This window comes from Peromyscus maniculatus, chromosome 3, assembly GCF_049852395.1.
Source record: "Peromyscus maniculatus bairdii isolate BWxNUB_F1_BW_parent chromosome 3, HU_Pman_BW_mat_3.1, whole genome shotgun sequence".
Taxonomy (NCBI): Eukaryota; Metazoa; Chordata; class Mammalia; order Rodentia; family Cricetidae; genus Peromyscus; species Peromyscus maniculatus.
In genome coordinates this window covers 28,738,062-28,753,725 of record NC_134854.1, presented here as the reverse complement: position 1 = coordinate 28,753,725, position 15,664 = coordinate 28,738,062, and the positions used below count along the sequence as shown (strand labels likewise).

The following is a 15,664-nucleotide window of genomic DNA, read 5'->3' as shown; positions in this document are numbered from 1 at the left end:
GGTAAATTGGTTCAATTTCAATAAAAGAAGGAATCTATTGATTGCATTTGTGTTTTCAAGTTTGTGGGAAGATAGCCTTCTCCATGATTAAATTCCAGAAAGAAGTTGTCAAGAACAAGTATATTGGACGGGTCCTATATAAACTTTTTGCATCCTATCTGCGAAAGGATCATTTTGGCTCTGTCTACAGTCAGGTCATTCCTTCTAGCCCTGGTGTTTAGCATTGACCCTTCCCTCACTGTAAGGTGTTTCATGCAAAAGAAATTGTGTTAGGTTTATTCACTGCCTGGTATGTTTTAGTATTTGGTAAGGAAATGTGATTTTTCAATAAACCAGTATAAAGAACATAGTGATAATTTCTATTTAAAAAATCAGATGGTGTTTTACAAAAAAATGCTGTTTTGAAAGGAAATCCTACAGTGTAACCAAACACATAAGCTCTTACAATCATCATTTAATTAGATAGGCAATACATTTTTATTGCCAGGCCAGGTATGAAATCTTGTACCTCCAAATGACCCCTATTACCATATAATTCACTTTATTCAATTACAGCATCATTGATAATTGAAGCAACACTTAAAGCAATTGAAGCATTACATTAAACTCCATTGACACATTTATTGACACTTTATGTTGTGTATTATTTGTTTACCATCTTTTTGGTTGTTTTTGTTTTTTGAAAACAGGGTTCCTCTGTGTAACATCCTGGTTGTCCTGGAACACCCTCTGTAGACCAGGCTGGCTTCAAATTCTTAGAGGTTCTTCTGCTTCTGCCCCCTAAGTGCTGTCATTAAAGGCATACACCACCACCATCTGGCTGTTTACCATTTTCTAGTGAAGCCATTAATTATGTACATTAATTCAATATCCTTTATCTTACCTACTTTTCAAACTTTCCCATAAGGTATACAAGAGGATTCCCATGGGTCCAGAGCTAGTAGGGGATCTTTTGCTCTGTCTAGATATCAGTCCTGGGTAGGCAAAGAGACTCTTCCGGTGCCAGCAATGCTGCATCCTGGAGTACCCATGACCTAGGATCTGGGCTGACAGATCACACGTATAACAGTTAAGAACCCTGAGCAATATAGGTCTATTGCCGTAGGCTTTCATTTTATCGGAAGACTATAGAGCTCTACTAGGCCCTCAGGTTAGAGGTTAACTGCTACTGGCATTGACTGTCAGTGGTCCCAGAACTTGGCAGCTTTTGTAATCTGTGGGTTTGGGCAATCTTGAACAGTAGTTGTAGGTATTGCTCTTAATCTTAGAGGTTTCTTACAAGGATGCTGAGACCCTTAACTCTGTAGCAGCAAAGATGAGTGGGATCTTCATCCTGTTGACAGTGACTAGTGTTAACAAACAGTTCTCAATGCCCAGAGAATTTGAGACCTTGGCAGCTTCCTGGGACTCTCTTCACCGCTTATGGCCCTTGTTGGCTTTCCTCTCTGCTCCCTGTCACTTCTTCCCGTCAGGTCTCCTTACTGCTGCCACTGCACTGCTTCCACTTCTTGAACTTTGCTTTTGTGGGTAACCAACTAAGCTTGTTCTAGTTAACGTAAAAGGTAAGAAGATGATACTGGGGAAGCCTTTTTTGGACCTTGTGATGCATGCAGGTGATAGCAAAGGAATGTGTCTCCCAGCTGCCTCACAAATGTGACGGGAGTGTCTTATTCACAGCAGTCCATACAAAATAGCAAGTGTTTAATGCTAGTTGCGGCAGAGCCCCTCATGCAAATGAGGAGGTTTGCTTATAACAATCAGACCTTACGCTGGACCACCAGGGCAGGAGTTCCCCTTTTGACCTAGATAGGAGCAGCTGTGGGGTCATGAGGAGTTCATCAAAGCTTGTGATGGCAAAAAGTCTGGAGGTTGTACTTCAGGCAGGTTGGATTCTGTAAAGCTTTCTCAAAGCACCTGTCTGTAGACTGTTCAAAGCAGTTGGTGGCATAACTCGCTCAGCTGGCTATGTTGTTGGTAGTCCTTTGCTCAGAGTAGTGGGGCACTAGGGGAAGGGTCTAACATTTGTCTAATTAGAGTCAAATTGTTCCAAGTCCCTACATCTTAGATTAGTTGAAGGAAAAACACACATTAAAAGATGCTCACAGCATAGACTTACCCTTAAAATTAATGATGTTTCGCGATGCTTAACTCAACCCAATGCTCCAGGAAGAGGTGGGGCTGTCTGATCTGCCTCAGAACCATTCCAAAGCATTCTCCATCAAATGCAAAGTACTCGCATCTGAGAGTCAGTATTCTGAAGGTGCTGCTCTGTAGGCTTGTATGTTTTCTGACATTCCTCTATGTGCCCATGTATAGAATTCAGGAATTTATTATCTGCCAAGACTTTGCTGCTTGGCAGAGTTTCATTATTTTTGAAAAATAGCATATTAAATATGTTTTTAAGTTGTACATTAATAGGAAATTTCCTTTTAAACATTGCCTAAGATTTTGTGTGTGTGCTTGTGTGTATGTTAGGATAAAGGAGGTTTTGTGAATGTTAATAACCTCAAACCCTCCCCCCAACACTTCTGGCTAGACAGGTATATACTTATTAAAATGGTAGGAAGTAATTAGTATTATTGGGGGAGGGAAGATGTATACATTTGGGCATGGTGGCACATGCTGGTGATCCTAGCACTTTTAAGTCAGGAGAATCGTAAGGTCAGGGCCAGCCTGGGCTATACAGTGAGACTTTATCTCAAAAAGAAATCCTAATATTATAAAAACAAAAAAGTATGCTGACCATGGTGGCTTGAAAGAAAGTGCCCCCCAAAGGGAGTGGCACTGTAAGGAGGTGTGGCCTTGTTGGAGGAAATGTGTCACTGTGGGGCCTGGCTTTGAGTTCTCTTTTGCTCAAGCTTCTCTCAGTGTGACTGTCAGTCAGCTTCCTGTTGCCTATAAGATGTAAGACTGTTATTCCTCCAGCACCACATCTGCCAGCATGCCACCATGCTCCCTGCCATGATGATAATGGACTGAACCTCTGAAACTCTAAGCAAGTCACCTCAATTAAATATATTCTTATAGGAGTTGCTGTGGTTGTGGTGTCTTTTCACAGCAATAGAAACCAAAGTAAGACACTGATGTGTGTGTGTGTGTGTGTGTGTGTGTGTGTACACACACACACACACACACACACACACATATATATATATATATATATAGAAAACTAAAAATTTGGAAGATAATCATTAAAATGTTAAAGAGAATTGGTTGATTGTTAGTACTATATTAAGTCAGGAAATCTCAAAAATTAAATATGTCCTTGATGCTTTCAGTTTCATCTCTCTGTAGTGTTCTCTCTGTAGTATACTCTATTTTAATAGTATCGTCACTATTGAGTTTTCCTAAGCCTTATAATTGCATCCTTCTTTCAGTTTCGAGCCTATGTTGCCTCCAACTTCTCATGATTACTACCAGTAGTGTCTGTGCTTAGGCAAAGTTGACCTCTAAATTAGGAAGAAATGAAACTTTTTTTTTTAAGATTCTTGACATTTAACTGTCCCAAAATTCAGGGTAATAACAAGACCAATGGACATGTGAACCTAAGAACTTTACATCAATACTGAAATGAAGAGGAGCATAAAAGACTTATTTCTTTATTGAATTCTGTGTTAAATAACAAATATTACTTGTTTGTACTTATCTTTTTGTTCCACCAGGTTATTGTATTCTAATAAGTAGGGTCACCTTGGGTCAGCATGGTGACACAAACATGTTGTTCCAGTACTAGGATGGCAGAGTCAGGAGGGCAATGAATGTAATGGAGTCTGGGCTTCATTATGAGACCCTGTTACATGTTTCCCTCCTTCAATCATCTCTATTAGGAACTATAAGTGAAAAGTTTATCTTTCAAATGTGAGCATATGTAAGAATGATTATAAACACTTTATACCATTTACAGGTTCTTTTTCTTGAATTCATTAAGGTATTTGTTGTTTCAAGGTAATTCATCAAATGATGTGAATATACTTGAATGCCAGTTCGCCAGTTAAAATGTTACTATCTTTCCTTCATTGTGTTTTCTCATTTCTAATTAGTGTAAGTGATACCACCAATGATTTGGGGGAGAGGGAGTCAAAACAGATTGATGATGGTGTATATGTGCTTCAAAAAGTTTCAGGTAGCATTGGAGTGTAAAAGGGTTCCAGTGTTAAGCATGATTTGTGTCTAATGAATTCAAATAAAAGCACTAAATTACTACTTGGTTTGATTTATTCATCAACATTTCTCTGTGTAAAGTCAGAAATACTCTTCTAACACTGTCATGAAGCACCCTTCTTTCTCCCATTCTCTTTACCCTCAAAGTATGTCTTGTCTTCTGTATTTAGGATTCTGTTTGCCACCTGCTCCCAATCCACTGAAATTGCTTCTCTTGAGATCATGAGTGGTCTCCATATTGCCAGATCAAATAAGTACTTCTCTGTCGTCTTACTGACAGATAATCATTTTAATGCCCATTGAACACTTCTTAGTCTTCCTTCTGCGCCAACTAGTCCTCAGTCACCTCTGCTTGTCTTCCTCTTTGCTTTCTTTTAAAGATTGATTTACTTTTTTATCTTAGGAGTGTTTTTCCCTGCGTTTCGGTCTGTATACCACTAGGCCAGAACAGTGGTGGACCCTGAAACTGATTACAGATGGTTATAAGCTTCCATTGGTGGGAACTGAACCCAGGTCCTCTGGAATAGCATCAGATGCTCTTTACCTGAGCCAGCCTCTTGTCTTCCTCTTGACTTCCATAGTAAAACTGTTCTTGAACTAGGATCTAAGCTGTCTTCTCCAATTTCTAGGTGTCTTTAAAAACAACTTATATACCATACTAACTCAGAATTTTTACAGGTAGTATTTATGCTTGTTGAGCACAATGTAAATATTCAACTCTCCACTTGGCACCTTCATTTAAATATCATATCTTATATTTAGATATCATTAGTACTAATTAATAAAAATGGTCTGTGATAAAATATCTCTTCTTAAATTGAAGCCAGAAGCCCAGGAATCTTGTCATGGGGTCTGCTTTCTTAGTCTCATTCTCTTTAGTCATAAAGCCTAGTTGGCTCTGCTCCCAAAGCATAGGTATTCTCTGGCCATTGTCTCTCCTTGAGTGTTGTGATATTTCCAAACCACAGTCGCCTCCTAAACCCGTCTTTCTAACTTACACCCTTCTCTGTTCTCCATACTGAGTGATCTATTAAAAGTGTAATTATCCCCAGGAAATATTGCTAACCTGATAAAAGAAAGGTTGGTTGGTTGTTCACAGATTCCTAGATAGAGTTGTTGACCTTTCCTCTTAATGTGGTTTCTGATTGCATAGATAATGTAAGTAATTTGTAATGTTTCAAGATAAAATAGGGTATTTTAGAGGTGCTAATAAATCATTAGAAAAGAACATGTTAACTAGGAATGTTAATTTTTCATGTGAGGTGAGTTTGTACAGTGGTCCCAAGGTCTACCATCATGACTTGTATACCTGTCTGTTTTCGGAGGACATAGGACTGCTTGAGGAGTGACAGCTTGGGTTAAGAAACTTCGTGTGAGCTCTAAGTAGATGAAGAGTAGGTGTTTCTGTCGTTTGCTTATTGTACTTACTATACTAGTTTTGAGGCTGACTTCCATAAAATGCACGCAGAAGAAAGTTGTGCTTCTTGTTCTTCTGGGTGAGACAGAGATGTGAGGCCAGAGTGCAACAGCATTATTTCCAGGACTCAAGGACTGCTTATCAAGTCTTATGTAATGCTGTTAACTGTTTTAGAGTGCTGCAGATGCACAGGCATGGAGGAGAAACAATCTGGATAACATGAGAGTGATGCTGCTGGCCAAAGCACAGAGACGTGATTCTATGGGAAGGGCTGTAGCTAATCCATCCGTGGTCTAGGTAAGCCTGCCTTTACTTCAAAAACCTACCTAATGGTTAGTCATACTACATCATGATTTCCATTCATCTTTATCTTGAAAATTACATTCTTTTGTGTAGTAAACCTATACTACTCAGTGGATCTTTACCATGTAAATATTAATATAGTTGTCTCTTTTGCCAAATACTTGTGTAAATTGTAAACAGTGTGTAATGGACTAATACCTATGTCAAATACTGAGTAATTAATTAAATATTCATCAAGACTTATGTCTGTATTAATTGGTAAAAGATATGTGGAAAAAAAACTTGAGACAAGAACTATGTTATAAGATTCTAAAGATATCAACCAGTCCATTGGTAGTCCAGTATATTTATCCAGCCCCAAGATATAGACTGTTTTCTAAGACTCCAATCCTTCAGTCTGAGAACTAATGTGATGTTACATATAAAACAGCAAGTTGGAGTACCCTAAACACAACCACACACACACACACACACACACACACACACACACACACACACACACACAAGCTGGGGGCAGGGGTGGTGCCTTCGATCCCAGCACTTGGGAGGCAGAGGCAGGCAGATCTCTGTGAGTTTGAGGCCAGCCTGATCTATAGAGCAAATTCCAGGACAGCCAGGGCTTTTAAACAGAGAAACCCTGTCTCAAAAAACAGAACAAAAATAAAATTAAAAAAGTAGGCTCCAATCCCAATACTACTGCAGAAGAGTTTGGTTGGTGTTCTCATTTTTCAGGTAACAGAGCTTAAATACTCAATAAGTGCTTTAGAATAATAATTATTAGATCAAAATGGAAGTTTTGCTGAATTACCTAAAAATACTAGGCTTGGAATCTAGTTCAGTGGCAGACCATTGGCCGAGTATAAATAGCTACCTTGGAAAATATTAAAACATAACTAAAAATTGCTAAGAGTTTTGCTGATAAACAACTTAAACATTCTTTTTCTTTGGCTGTAACTGTAAAAACAAAGAAAGGGTATTGCTGTAACAAAATACCTTACAAAACCAATTTAAAGAGTTATTTGCCTCAAGTTTGAGGGTGCAGTCCATCACTGCAAAGAAGACCTGGAAGCAGTGTGGGACATTGTCACATGCATCCACACTGTGTCCTCAGTCGAAGGACCAGAGAAACGTGAATACTGCTCTTCAGCACCCTTCTCTCTTTATTTAGTCTAAGACCACAGCCCATGGGATTATGTCATTCACATTTAAAGTTGAGTTTCCTCAGCTCAACCTAATCTAGAAAATTCCTTACAGTCATGCCTAGAGGTTTCTTTCCATGGTTATTCTAAACAATTAAGATTAGTCATCATAGAAAGTTAATATTGCTATTAACAATAACAGAAAGCTGTTTGAGTTAATCAGGGTTGGTCAGATTCTTACAGGTTCATGAATCTAATTCTAAATAGTGGGCAGAAACTATGAAAGATGGTTTCTGAAATCTGAGCTCCCTTTGCAGTTTCATATAAAGACTCTAAGCAGATACCTAAATCAGTTTCATGTACTGTCTGGAAAGAATGTTTGAAGTCCTAAGTCCTCTCTTCTCACACAGATTTGAGTATGAGCACAGTTGAAGAGGAGTCTGACACAGTGACAGTAGAAACTGTGAACTCGGTGACGTTTACTCAGGACACAGACGGGAACCTCATTCTCCATTGCCCTCAGAATGGTAGGACAGCTGCTGACGATAACTGAAACTGGGGATGTCTCGATTCCATTTTGTCTGTCATCCACATGTATAGTTCAAGCTAGTGTAGTCGAAAAAGTAATAATACCTTTGGATTATAGATTAATCTTAATTTATATGTTATGCTTTAAAATACCTTAGTATTTTTTAAGTTAACTGAATTTTAGTCTAGTAGCCATTTTATGTGGGATGTAAGTTTGAAGATGGTGAAATGGCTATAATACATTTTTATATTATTTGTTACCAGAGGTGTATTTGACACAGTCGAACATTTAGAAGTATTCTGCCTGTGTTGATGCTGATATAGGAAACAGGATTTTATGTGACTGATTAAGATTTAATATAATCCATTTGGTAAATTAAAATCCAAAAGTCTGTGAAGTGTGTGTGTGTGTGTGTGTTCATTCTTTCCTAACTACTTTCTGTCTTATTACTCCGTGTTCCCTGGATTATTTCACTCAGTCATTTTACCTGGCATCTACCTATTATCATGGCTCATATTTCTGTCTTTATTACTAATTTTACATGCTCCAAACAGGTCTTTCCACATACTTCCCAAACTGCACTTTACTTTTTACTTGTAGTCTCTGGTCATAGTTAAGAATAAATTCCTGTTAGGTATAAATCATGACTTCACTAGTGGTATGCTGTTTTAAAACTCCATTTACCCCTGCGTTGGGTCCCACTTTGTCAGATAACATTATCTTTCTCATCTGGGTAACTCCGGCTTCTTATCCAGTTTTCCCATTTCTTTGTGCTGTTTTGAAAGCTCACCATGATTTTTTGAGAACATATTTTGGGCACTTTTGGTACTCTATTTCCTTCTTCCTAGCCTTCTCTCCTGCCACAGTCGTTACAGTTCATGTGTTTAGGTTCTAGTAGTTGACAGTTGTTTTCTTTTCATAATAGTTTTGTCTCCCTTCATTTCTACTGCACATGTTGCTGTTACTGCCAGGAGGAACAAACATGTTTCCCTGCTTCCGTTTTGTTTTGTTTTTCAGGTTCACAGCCCCTCCTCAGGAAACCTCCTTCACCTTCACTTTACTCTGAGTGTCTCCTCTGTGCTCTCATGCAGCCCCCCCTTCCACTCCACAGCTCTGAGTGCACCGTTCTGAAATTGTTCATTTAGTTGTTACTACACCGTAACTCCCTTGAGCGGGTGTCCTTCCATCATGGGGTGTCCTTCCTTCATGGGGGTGTCCTTCCTTCATGGGGTGTCCTTCCTTCATGGGGTATCCTTCTTTCATGGGGTGTCCTTCCTTTATAGGGGTGTCCTTCCTTCATAGGGTATCCTTCCTTTGTGGGGTATCCTTCCTGCATAGGGCATTCTTCCTTCATGGGGTATCCTTCATTGTCCTGTTCCAAGCACTTAGAGCAGACTATAGGCATTTAGTAAATATTTGAATGAATTCAATAACCAGCCCTTCTCTTTGTGAAATCTTTGGAAAACCAAGTTAGTTAGAAGGTGGCATTTGTCTATCATAGTTCCTGGTTATAAGAACAGGGCCTGGGTACCACTGTCAGCAAGGAGAAAGCAGGGACCTTTGAGTCCTTGTGTAGCTGGGTGAATTTAAGTGAGCAAGTGGGTGGAAGGATGGTTTTAATAGATCAGAAAATTGCTGCAGAGATTGCTATACCAAGTAGAGATTTTGTATTTTCATAATCGATTTGAGGTTTTGAGCATTTTGTTTGGTTTATTTTTCCCTTCCACTAGACCCTGATGAAATAGACTCGGAAGACAGTACTGAACCTCCGCATAAGAGGCTCTGCTTGTCCTCGGAGGATGACCAGAGCATTGGCGACTCTGCTCCGTGCATATCAGTCGTCGCACTCCCACGTAAGTCTTCAGAACTGAATTCCCTTCTGAATCTGATTTTATGTTGTACGAGTCAGATGGCATTTCTAGGGAGAGTTGAACTCTACTTAGTTAAAATCTGTTTTTAAACCAATGCATAATGAGTGTTTATTGTATGCCAAGCATAACAGTACGTTGTCAGCTTTATAATGAGCTTTTTCAAGGAATATTTTACTGATTATTCTGTCTTATATATACTGAGGGTCTCCTCATTTTTTAAATGAATGTGAATATGTGTGTATGCCTGCTTTGTTTGAGAGTATAAGGTTTTTAAACTACATTCTTCCCCAGCCCAGCATGCTATATAGTAGGTACTATTACCATTCATAAATGGAAATGATGAAAATGAAGCTCACAGAGACAGTACATTCGGACATTTGCAGATAGTCTAGTTCCTCTAGCATCTGTTTTAGCCCTCATACTGATCTGCATGGAAGTTAGGTAGGTACCTAGTTTACATGATCCTAATATGGTTTAGATTCTAACAACCTTTAGAGTAGGCTAGATTCCACAGAAGATAGAGTATTTCAGACAGAATGCCATTGGCAGAGGCATACCAGCACAGCAGTAGATCATGTTTCTGATTTGCTTAGTGAAGAATATGCAGTCTTGTTCCTATAAAGCCAGAGTATCTGTGGTAGTAGAAATGAGCCACATGGCTGTTGATGGTACTTTCAACACAAATTGCTATTTTTGAGAATTCTGATTTTACATTTAAGCATCAAGTGAAATCATATCTTTATCTAGTTAGTAAAATTAAGACTAGGTTTTTAGCATGGAAAATTGTATCTTAGCAAGTAATGTGCCCAGAGCTGATTGCTTCTCAAATTGAACAGAAAAGAAACCATTTTATTTTACTATACATTTAAAAAACTGTTAAGACTAACTAGTATTGTTTTCAAGTATAACATATTTGTGCCTAAAATTTTGAACTAAATGAAGTTTCTTCTTGTTGATTCACATTTTTAAATGTCTCCTACTATATCTTGTTGTTGGTTATTTTTTACTTTATTTTATTATTCTTTGGCTCTTTGGGGGGCCCACCACCCAGCTCCCAAATAAATCACACATGGAGGCATATTCTTAATTATAAATGCCCAGCCTTAGCTTGACTTGTTTCTTGCCAGCTTTCCTTAAATTATCCCATCTACCTTTTGCCTCTGGGCTTTTTCCTTTTCTTACTTCTGTATATCTTACTTTAAGTCTTACTCTGTGGCTGGCTGTGTTGCTGACCCTTATTGTCCTCTTCCTATTCTCTTGCTCTTTCTTCTTTTTTTCCCAGAGTTCTCCTTCTATTTATTCTCTCTGCCTGTCAGCCTCACCTTGCTTTTGGCCGTTCAGCCCTTTATTAGACAGACCAATCAGGTGGTTTAGACAAGAACACAGTTTTATGTAGTTAAACAAATGCAACATAAAAGAATGCAACACATCTTTGCATCATTAAACAAGTGTTCCACAGCATAAACAAATGTAACACACCTTAAAATAATATTCCACAACAGTGTTTTTGTCACTCAGTTTTAAAACTTAGTTGGCCTATCTATACATATATAATCCTATGTGGATATTTTATAAGCCAGAGTTTTTGAACAATCTTTTGGGTTAAATTATACTAGTCAGTTCATTATTTAAAATGCTTTGTTCATAACCATAGGTTCACTCTGTACTTGGCACTTTGTTCCATTTTTGTGACATTAAGTCCTTGTTCATCACCAAATAAACATGAGACATTGACACTAGCGTGTGTGTAATACTCAATTTGCTCATTACATATAGAACATAATTGGGATTCTAATAGAAGGCTGAATTTAGTAAGCTAGGCTCTGAGTATATGTTCCCCTCACATGTCAAAATTATTGATAAAATCAATTTAGTAAGGTTTTTCTTTAAAAGAAAAATAATGAAAGCTAAAGTAAAGGCACAAATTTTGGCCCTTCATCCCCTCAGCCCTTGGTGCCGAAGAGTAGATAAGCTGCCTGTCCTAAGAAGCTGAGGCACAAAAGCAGCCAACTGGTCCTAGCCACTTCCCAGGAAGCCAGCAGGTCACCCTGCAGCTTTGTGATTGTAACTGTGTGGTTTGTATACACTGATGGGCATTCTCTGCCTTGTGCCTTCCAGGACAACCTCATCTCCAATTGTCATCTGACATCAGGGAGCACTCTGCCATACCACCGAGTGTATGTTGGGGCCTAGGGGAGTAGACGTGTTTCCACGTGACCTTTACAAGTTAGCGGGTGCTTTCCCTCCATAACCACTCTGGCTACATCTTGCCTAGAAGAAACCATAGTGGCTTCATCATAGTTGACTGCATCAACTCACAAAAACTGACAGTGAGCATGTGGTTCCTAAATCCACTGGCAAACTACTACTAACTAACAGAGCCACATCTTAGCATATAGGTTAATCCCACTCATACCCTGTGGTCTAGGCCACCAAGTCACCCATAGGTATTACAAATATTGTTTACAGCTGAAGAAGTTAAATAAACATTTAACTACTGCATCTCCTTGGAACCAAAGCCAAAGTAGTCTACCCAACCAGTGCCTTAAGGCACATCTCCAGGAAAAAAATACTTCTGCCTATAAAACTGGTAGAAGCAACTTAATGTACAGGTTTACGTATTTAATGTATATAGGGACAAAGACACAAAAAATAAGGTAACATATTACTGCCAAAGAACATAGCTAAAAACAGCAAGTTCAAAGGAAAGAAAATAAACAAATTGCCTTTTTAATAGTTTAAATAACAATTCTAATTCAGTAAAGCATAAGAGACTAAAATTAAGGAAATATCTTTTGTTCTAAATAAAAAATTCAGCAAGGATATATTATAAAAATATGCAGACTTAGCCGGGCGGTGGTGGCGCACGCCTTTAATCCCAGCACTTGGGAGGCAGAGCCAGGCGGATCTCTGTGAGTTCGAGGCCAGCCTGGTCTCCAAAGCGAGTTCCAGGAAAGGCGCAAAGCTACACAGAGAAACCCTGTCTCGAAAAACCAAAAAAAAAAAAAAAAAAAAAAATATGCAGACTTTGGAGCTAAAGAATGTAGTAAATGAAATTTTAAAATATAATGAAGCTTTAACCTACTAAATCAAGCAGAGGCAGAGTCCAAATTTCTGAGCTTGAAGTTATAGTAGCTGTTTAGAAATAACTTAGATTAAAAGAAGAGAACATCTGCAAGACTTGTGGTTAAGCAAATGATTCCATTGTTAGTATTTGTAATAGAGGGGAAATGAGCATATAAAATGAATTCAGCAGAATAGCAGTTGAACATTTTTCAAATCTTCAAGTAATATATACATCCAGGTCCAAGAACCTCAGAGACCCCTAATAGATTCAATCAAGAAAGGTCCTCTGAGAGGCATATTATAGTCACACTAACAAAGGCCCAAGACAAGAGTGCCAACATATTTTAATCTTCTCTGGACTAGCTGCAGACTTCTCAGCAGAACTCTTATAAAGACTGGAAAAAGAATGAGACATGTTCACATTAATACAAATAAATAAACAAACAAATAAGTAAATAAATACAGGTGCTCAGTAACAATATAAATATGTTATTCAACAAAGTACTAGCATTCACAATTGAAAAATGCCTTTCCAAGACGAGCTAAACCAGACAATCCACTTCTGTCAGGCCACACCAGCTTTATAATACTGAGAGACTCCTTTACTACAATCAAAAGCACATTTCTCAAAAAAAAAAAAAAAAAAAAGTTTAAAACTTGGACATGTAAGATACACAAAAAAGAGACTGATTAAATCTTTTTGGTTTTTTGAAACAGGGTTTCTCTGTGTAGCTTTGTGCCTTTCCTGGAACCTCACTCTGTAGCCTAGGCTGGCCTTGAACTCACAGAGATCCACCTGGCTCTGCCTTCCGAGTGCTGGGATCAAAGGGGTGTGCCCACCACCTGGCTAAATCTTACCAGTACAGAAAAACAGCTATCCAAGAGGAAAAAGGAAAACTGGTATATATTAAGCAAACTCCAAATTTAACAAAATGAAAAGAATGTAAATTATCAATACTAATGCTAAATATAAATGAATTTAAAGACAAAAAATCTTAAGATATTAGCTTACTTGTTAGGACACATAGTAGACCAAAAATCAAGGAATGAAAATTATCAGGAAGTTATTATTTAAAGGTAAAATGGATCATTTATTTGTTTGTAGATAAGAGAAACAAATGTCACCATAATGATAAAAGTATTACTTGAACAAGGTGAAATAGTAGTAGAGCATTTGTTACATGGACCAAATGTTGGTGTAAATAAGAAACATTTACTGCATAAACTAATGGTTGACGGTTTCCATTTCTCAGTTTCCCATTTTGATCTCTGGACAAATCAGACAGAAAATCAACAAAGAAACATTAGCATTAAACTTTACTATAAACCAAATGGTCATAATAGACTTTCACATATCATTTCATCCATTAGTGAACTACAAGGAACATTCTTCAGGATAGACCATGCATGGATCAGGCCATAAAATACATTCCAACATATTTTAAAATAAGTCATCAGACCACCATGTGAATGAAGTTAAAAATCAACAGGAAGACTTTAGTAATCAAACAGCATGCCATTGAGTGAATAATGGATCAACAAATCCAAAGGAACAATCTAAAACATTTCTAGAAAACACAAGAAGATAGGAACCTGGCATACCCAGACCCAAGGGATAATCAATGTTAAGAGAGAAGTTAATAGCAGTAAGTGCCTACACTTAAGGTAAGAAAACAAGTACCAGATCAGATAGAAACAAACTAGATCCTAAAAAGCCAATTATAAAAGCTCACTTGAATTGTGTGTGTGTGTGTGTGTGTGTGTGTATATATGTATGTATATATTGAATTGATAAATCATTAGATTAATCATAAGAAGAGGCTCAAAATCAGAGACCAAAATGAGAAATTATAATTGATACAACAGAAATACAAAGAATTAGAGATACCTATATTTTTTATCAACTCTGTGCCAATAAATAGGAAAACCTCCAAGTGAATAAGTTTTATGAATACATATACCAAAGTTGAAGCATGAAGACAGAAAATTTGAACAGGTCAATAATGGGTAATGAGATCATCTCAGGCCAAGTAAAATGGCTGTACTGAAAGTGTTAACCAGAGTACAGAAAAAGAAAGATGCTTACACACTTGGTGGAACTGTAAGTACAGCCATCCTGGAAAGCAGCATGAAGGTGGTTCCTGGAGAAGAAGTGATGGGGAATCTGTCAGAAGATGCCTTCACTTCACATCCCTGACTAGAGCACTGCTCACAGTAGCCAGGATGTGGCGGCAACCTGGGTGTCCACCCACAGATGAAGAAAATGTGCTACATGGGCATTGTGGAATATTAATTTGGACTAAAAGTGTAAAGTGCTGCATTTAAAACAAAAGCATGTCTTAGGTGAAGTCAACTAGTCACAGGAAGCTGAAGAGATTGATTTCTTGGAGGTGGGGAGTCAGACAGTGGTTGCTGGAGTTGGGAAGGGTGGGAGTAGAGGAGGAGGCTAAGTAAAAGATACCAGGATGCAGTTAACGTGGGAGGGGGTAGACTGTAGTGTTCTGATAAAGTAGAAGACGGCTGTTCCCTGTGGATACTTAGAGATAAATAGACGAGGGTTAGAACATGGAATGCTACATCTCACAGCAAACAAAGTATTATCTGTTAGACTTCATGCAGGTTGATTGGTATTACGATTTGTATTTAACGAGAAATGCAGGTTTTGCATACTTTTTGAAGCAGATGACGAAATCATCTCATTTTAGTCATTCTGGCTCACTACTTCCTCTGCAGTTGCCTGCCAGTGCGTTTATGCCATTTCTCACTCCTGGCCATGGTTATTACCTGTGGTTTGGTGATTCTTTTGAGACCCAGTTACTCACTCTTGGCTTTCCATTTGCTGTCCTTTACCGCTCTTGAGTCACTTGTTGCTGGTGTGCGTTTGTGACCTCTCAAACCTGTCTCCTCCTTAGTCCTCTGTGGTACTCCAGTGTCCTTTCCAGCTCTGGGCCCACGGACGGAGCCGCTTCCTCACTGTTCCTCTGCACTGTCCTCTTCTCCTCACCCAGTGGTAGTTTTGTGATTAATCATTATATTCACTGTCTAGCAGTTACCTTCAGATGCCTTTCCCTTTTCTTTCATTGTTCTTTGGTTAAACTAGAAGCCTATCTAAACTGGGTTTTGCCTGTTTGTGTTTAACACTGCTGTGGAATGGTCTTAGAGAAAGGCAGCATGAACA

At 38.4% G+C, this 15,664-nt stretch overlaps 1 protein-coding gene across 7 annotated transcripts in view; it reads left to right on the top strand.

The window, feature by feature from the left end:
• The window catches only part of Dmtf1 (cyclin D binding myb like transcription factor 1), a 55,622-nt gene that overhangs the window by 3,872 nt on the left and 36,086 nt on the right, over positions 1 to 15,664 (top strand). For 5 of the 7 annotated variants that reach the window (XM_076566304.1, XM_076566305.1, XM_042272709.2 and 2 more), the window contains exons 2-4: positions 5,753 to 5,875; positions 7,431 to 7,547; positions 9,280 to 9,402. In XM_076566304.1, the coding sequence (XP_076422419.1) occupies positions 9,349 to 9,402 (54 nt within the window). In that variant the 5' untranslated portion in view covers positions 5,753 to 5,875; positions 7,431 to 7,547; positions 9,280 to 9,348. The remainder of the gene's footprint in view (positions 1 to 5,752; positions 5,876 to 7,430; positions 7,548 to 9,279; positions 9,403 to 15,664) is intronic. The other 2 variants (XM_076566306.1, XM_042272711.2) reach the window with 1 other exon arrangement.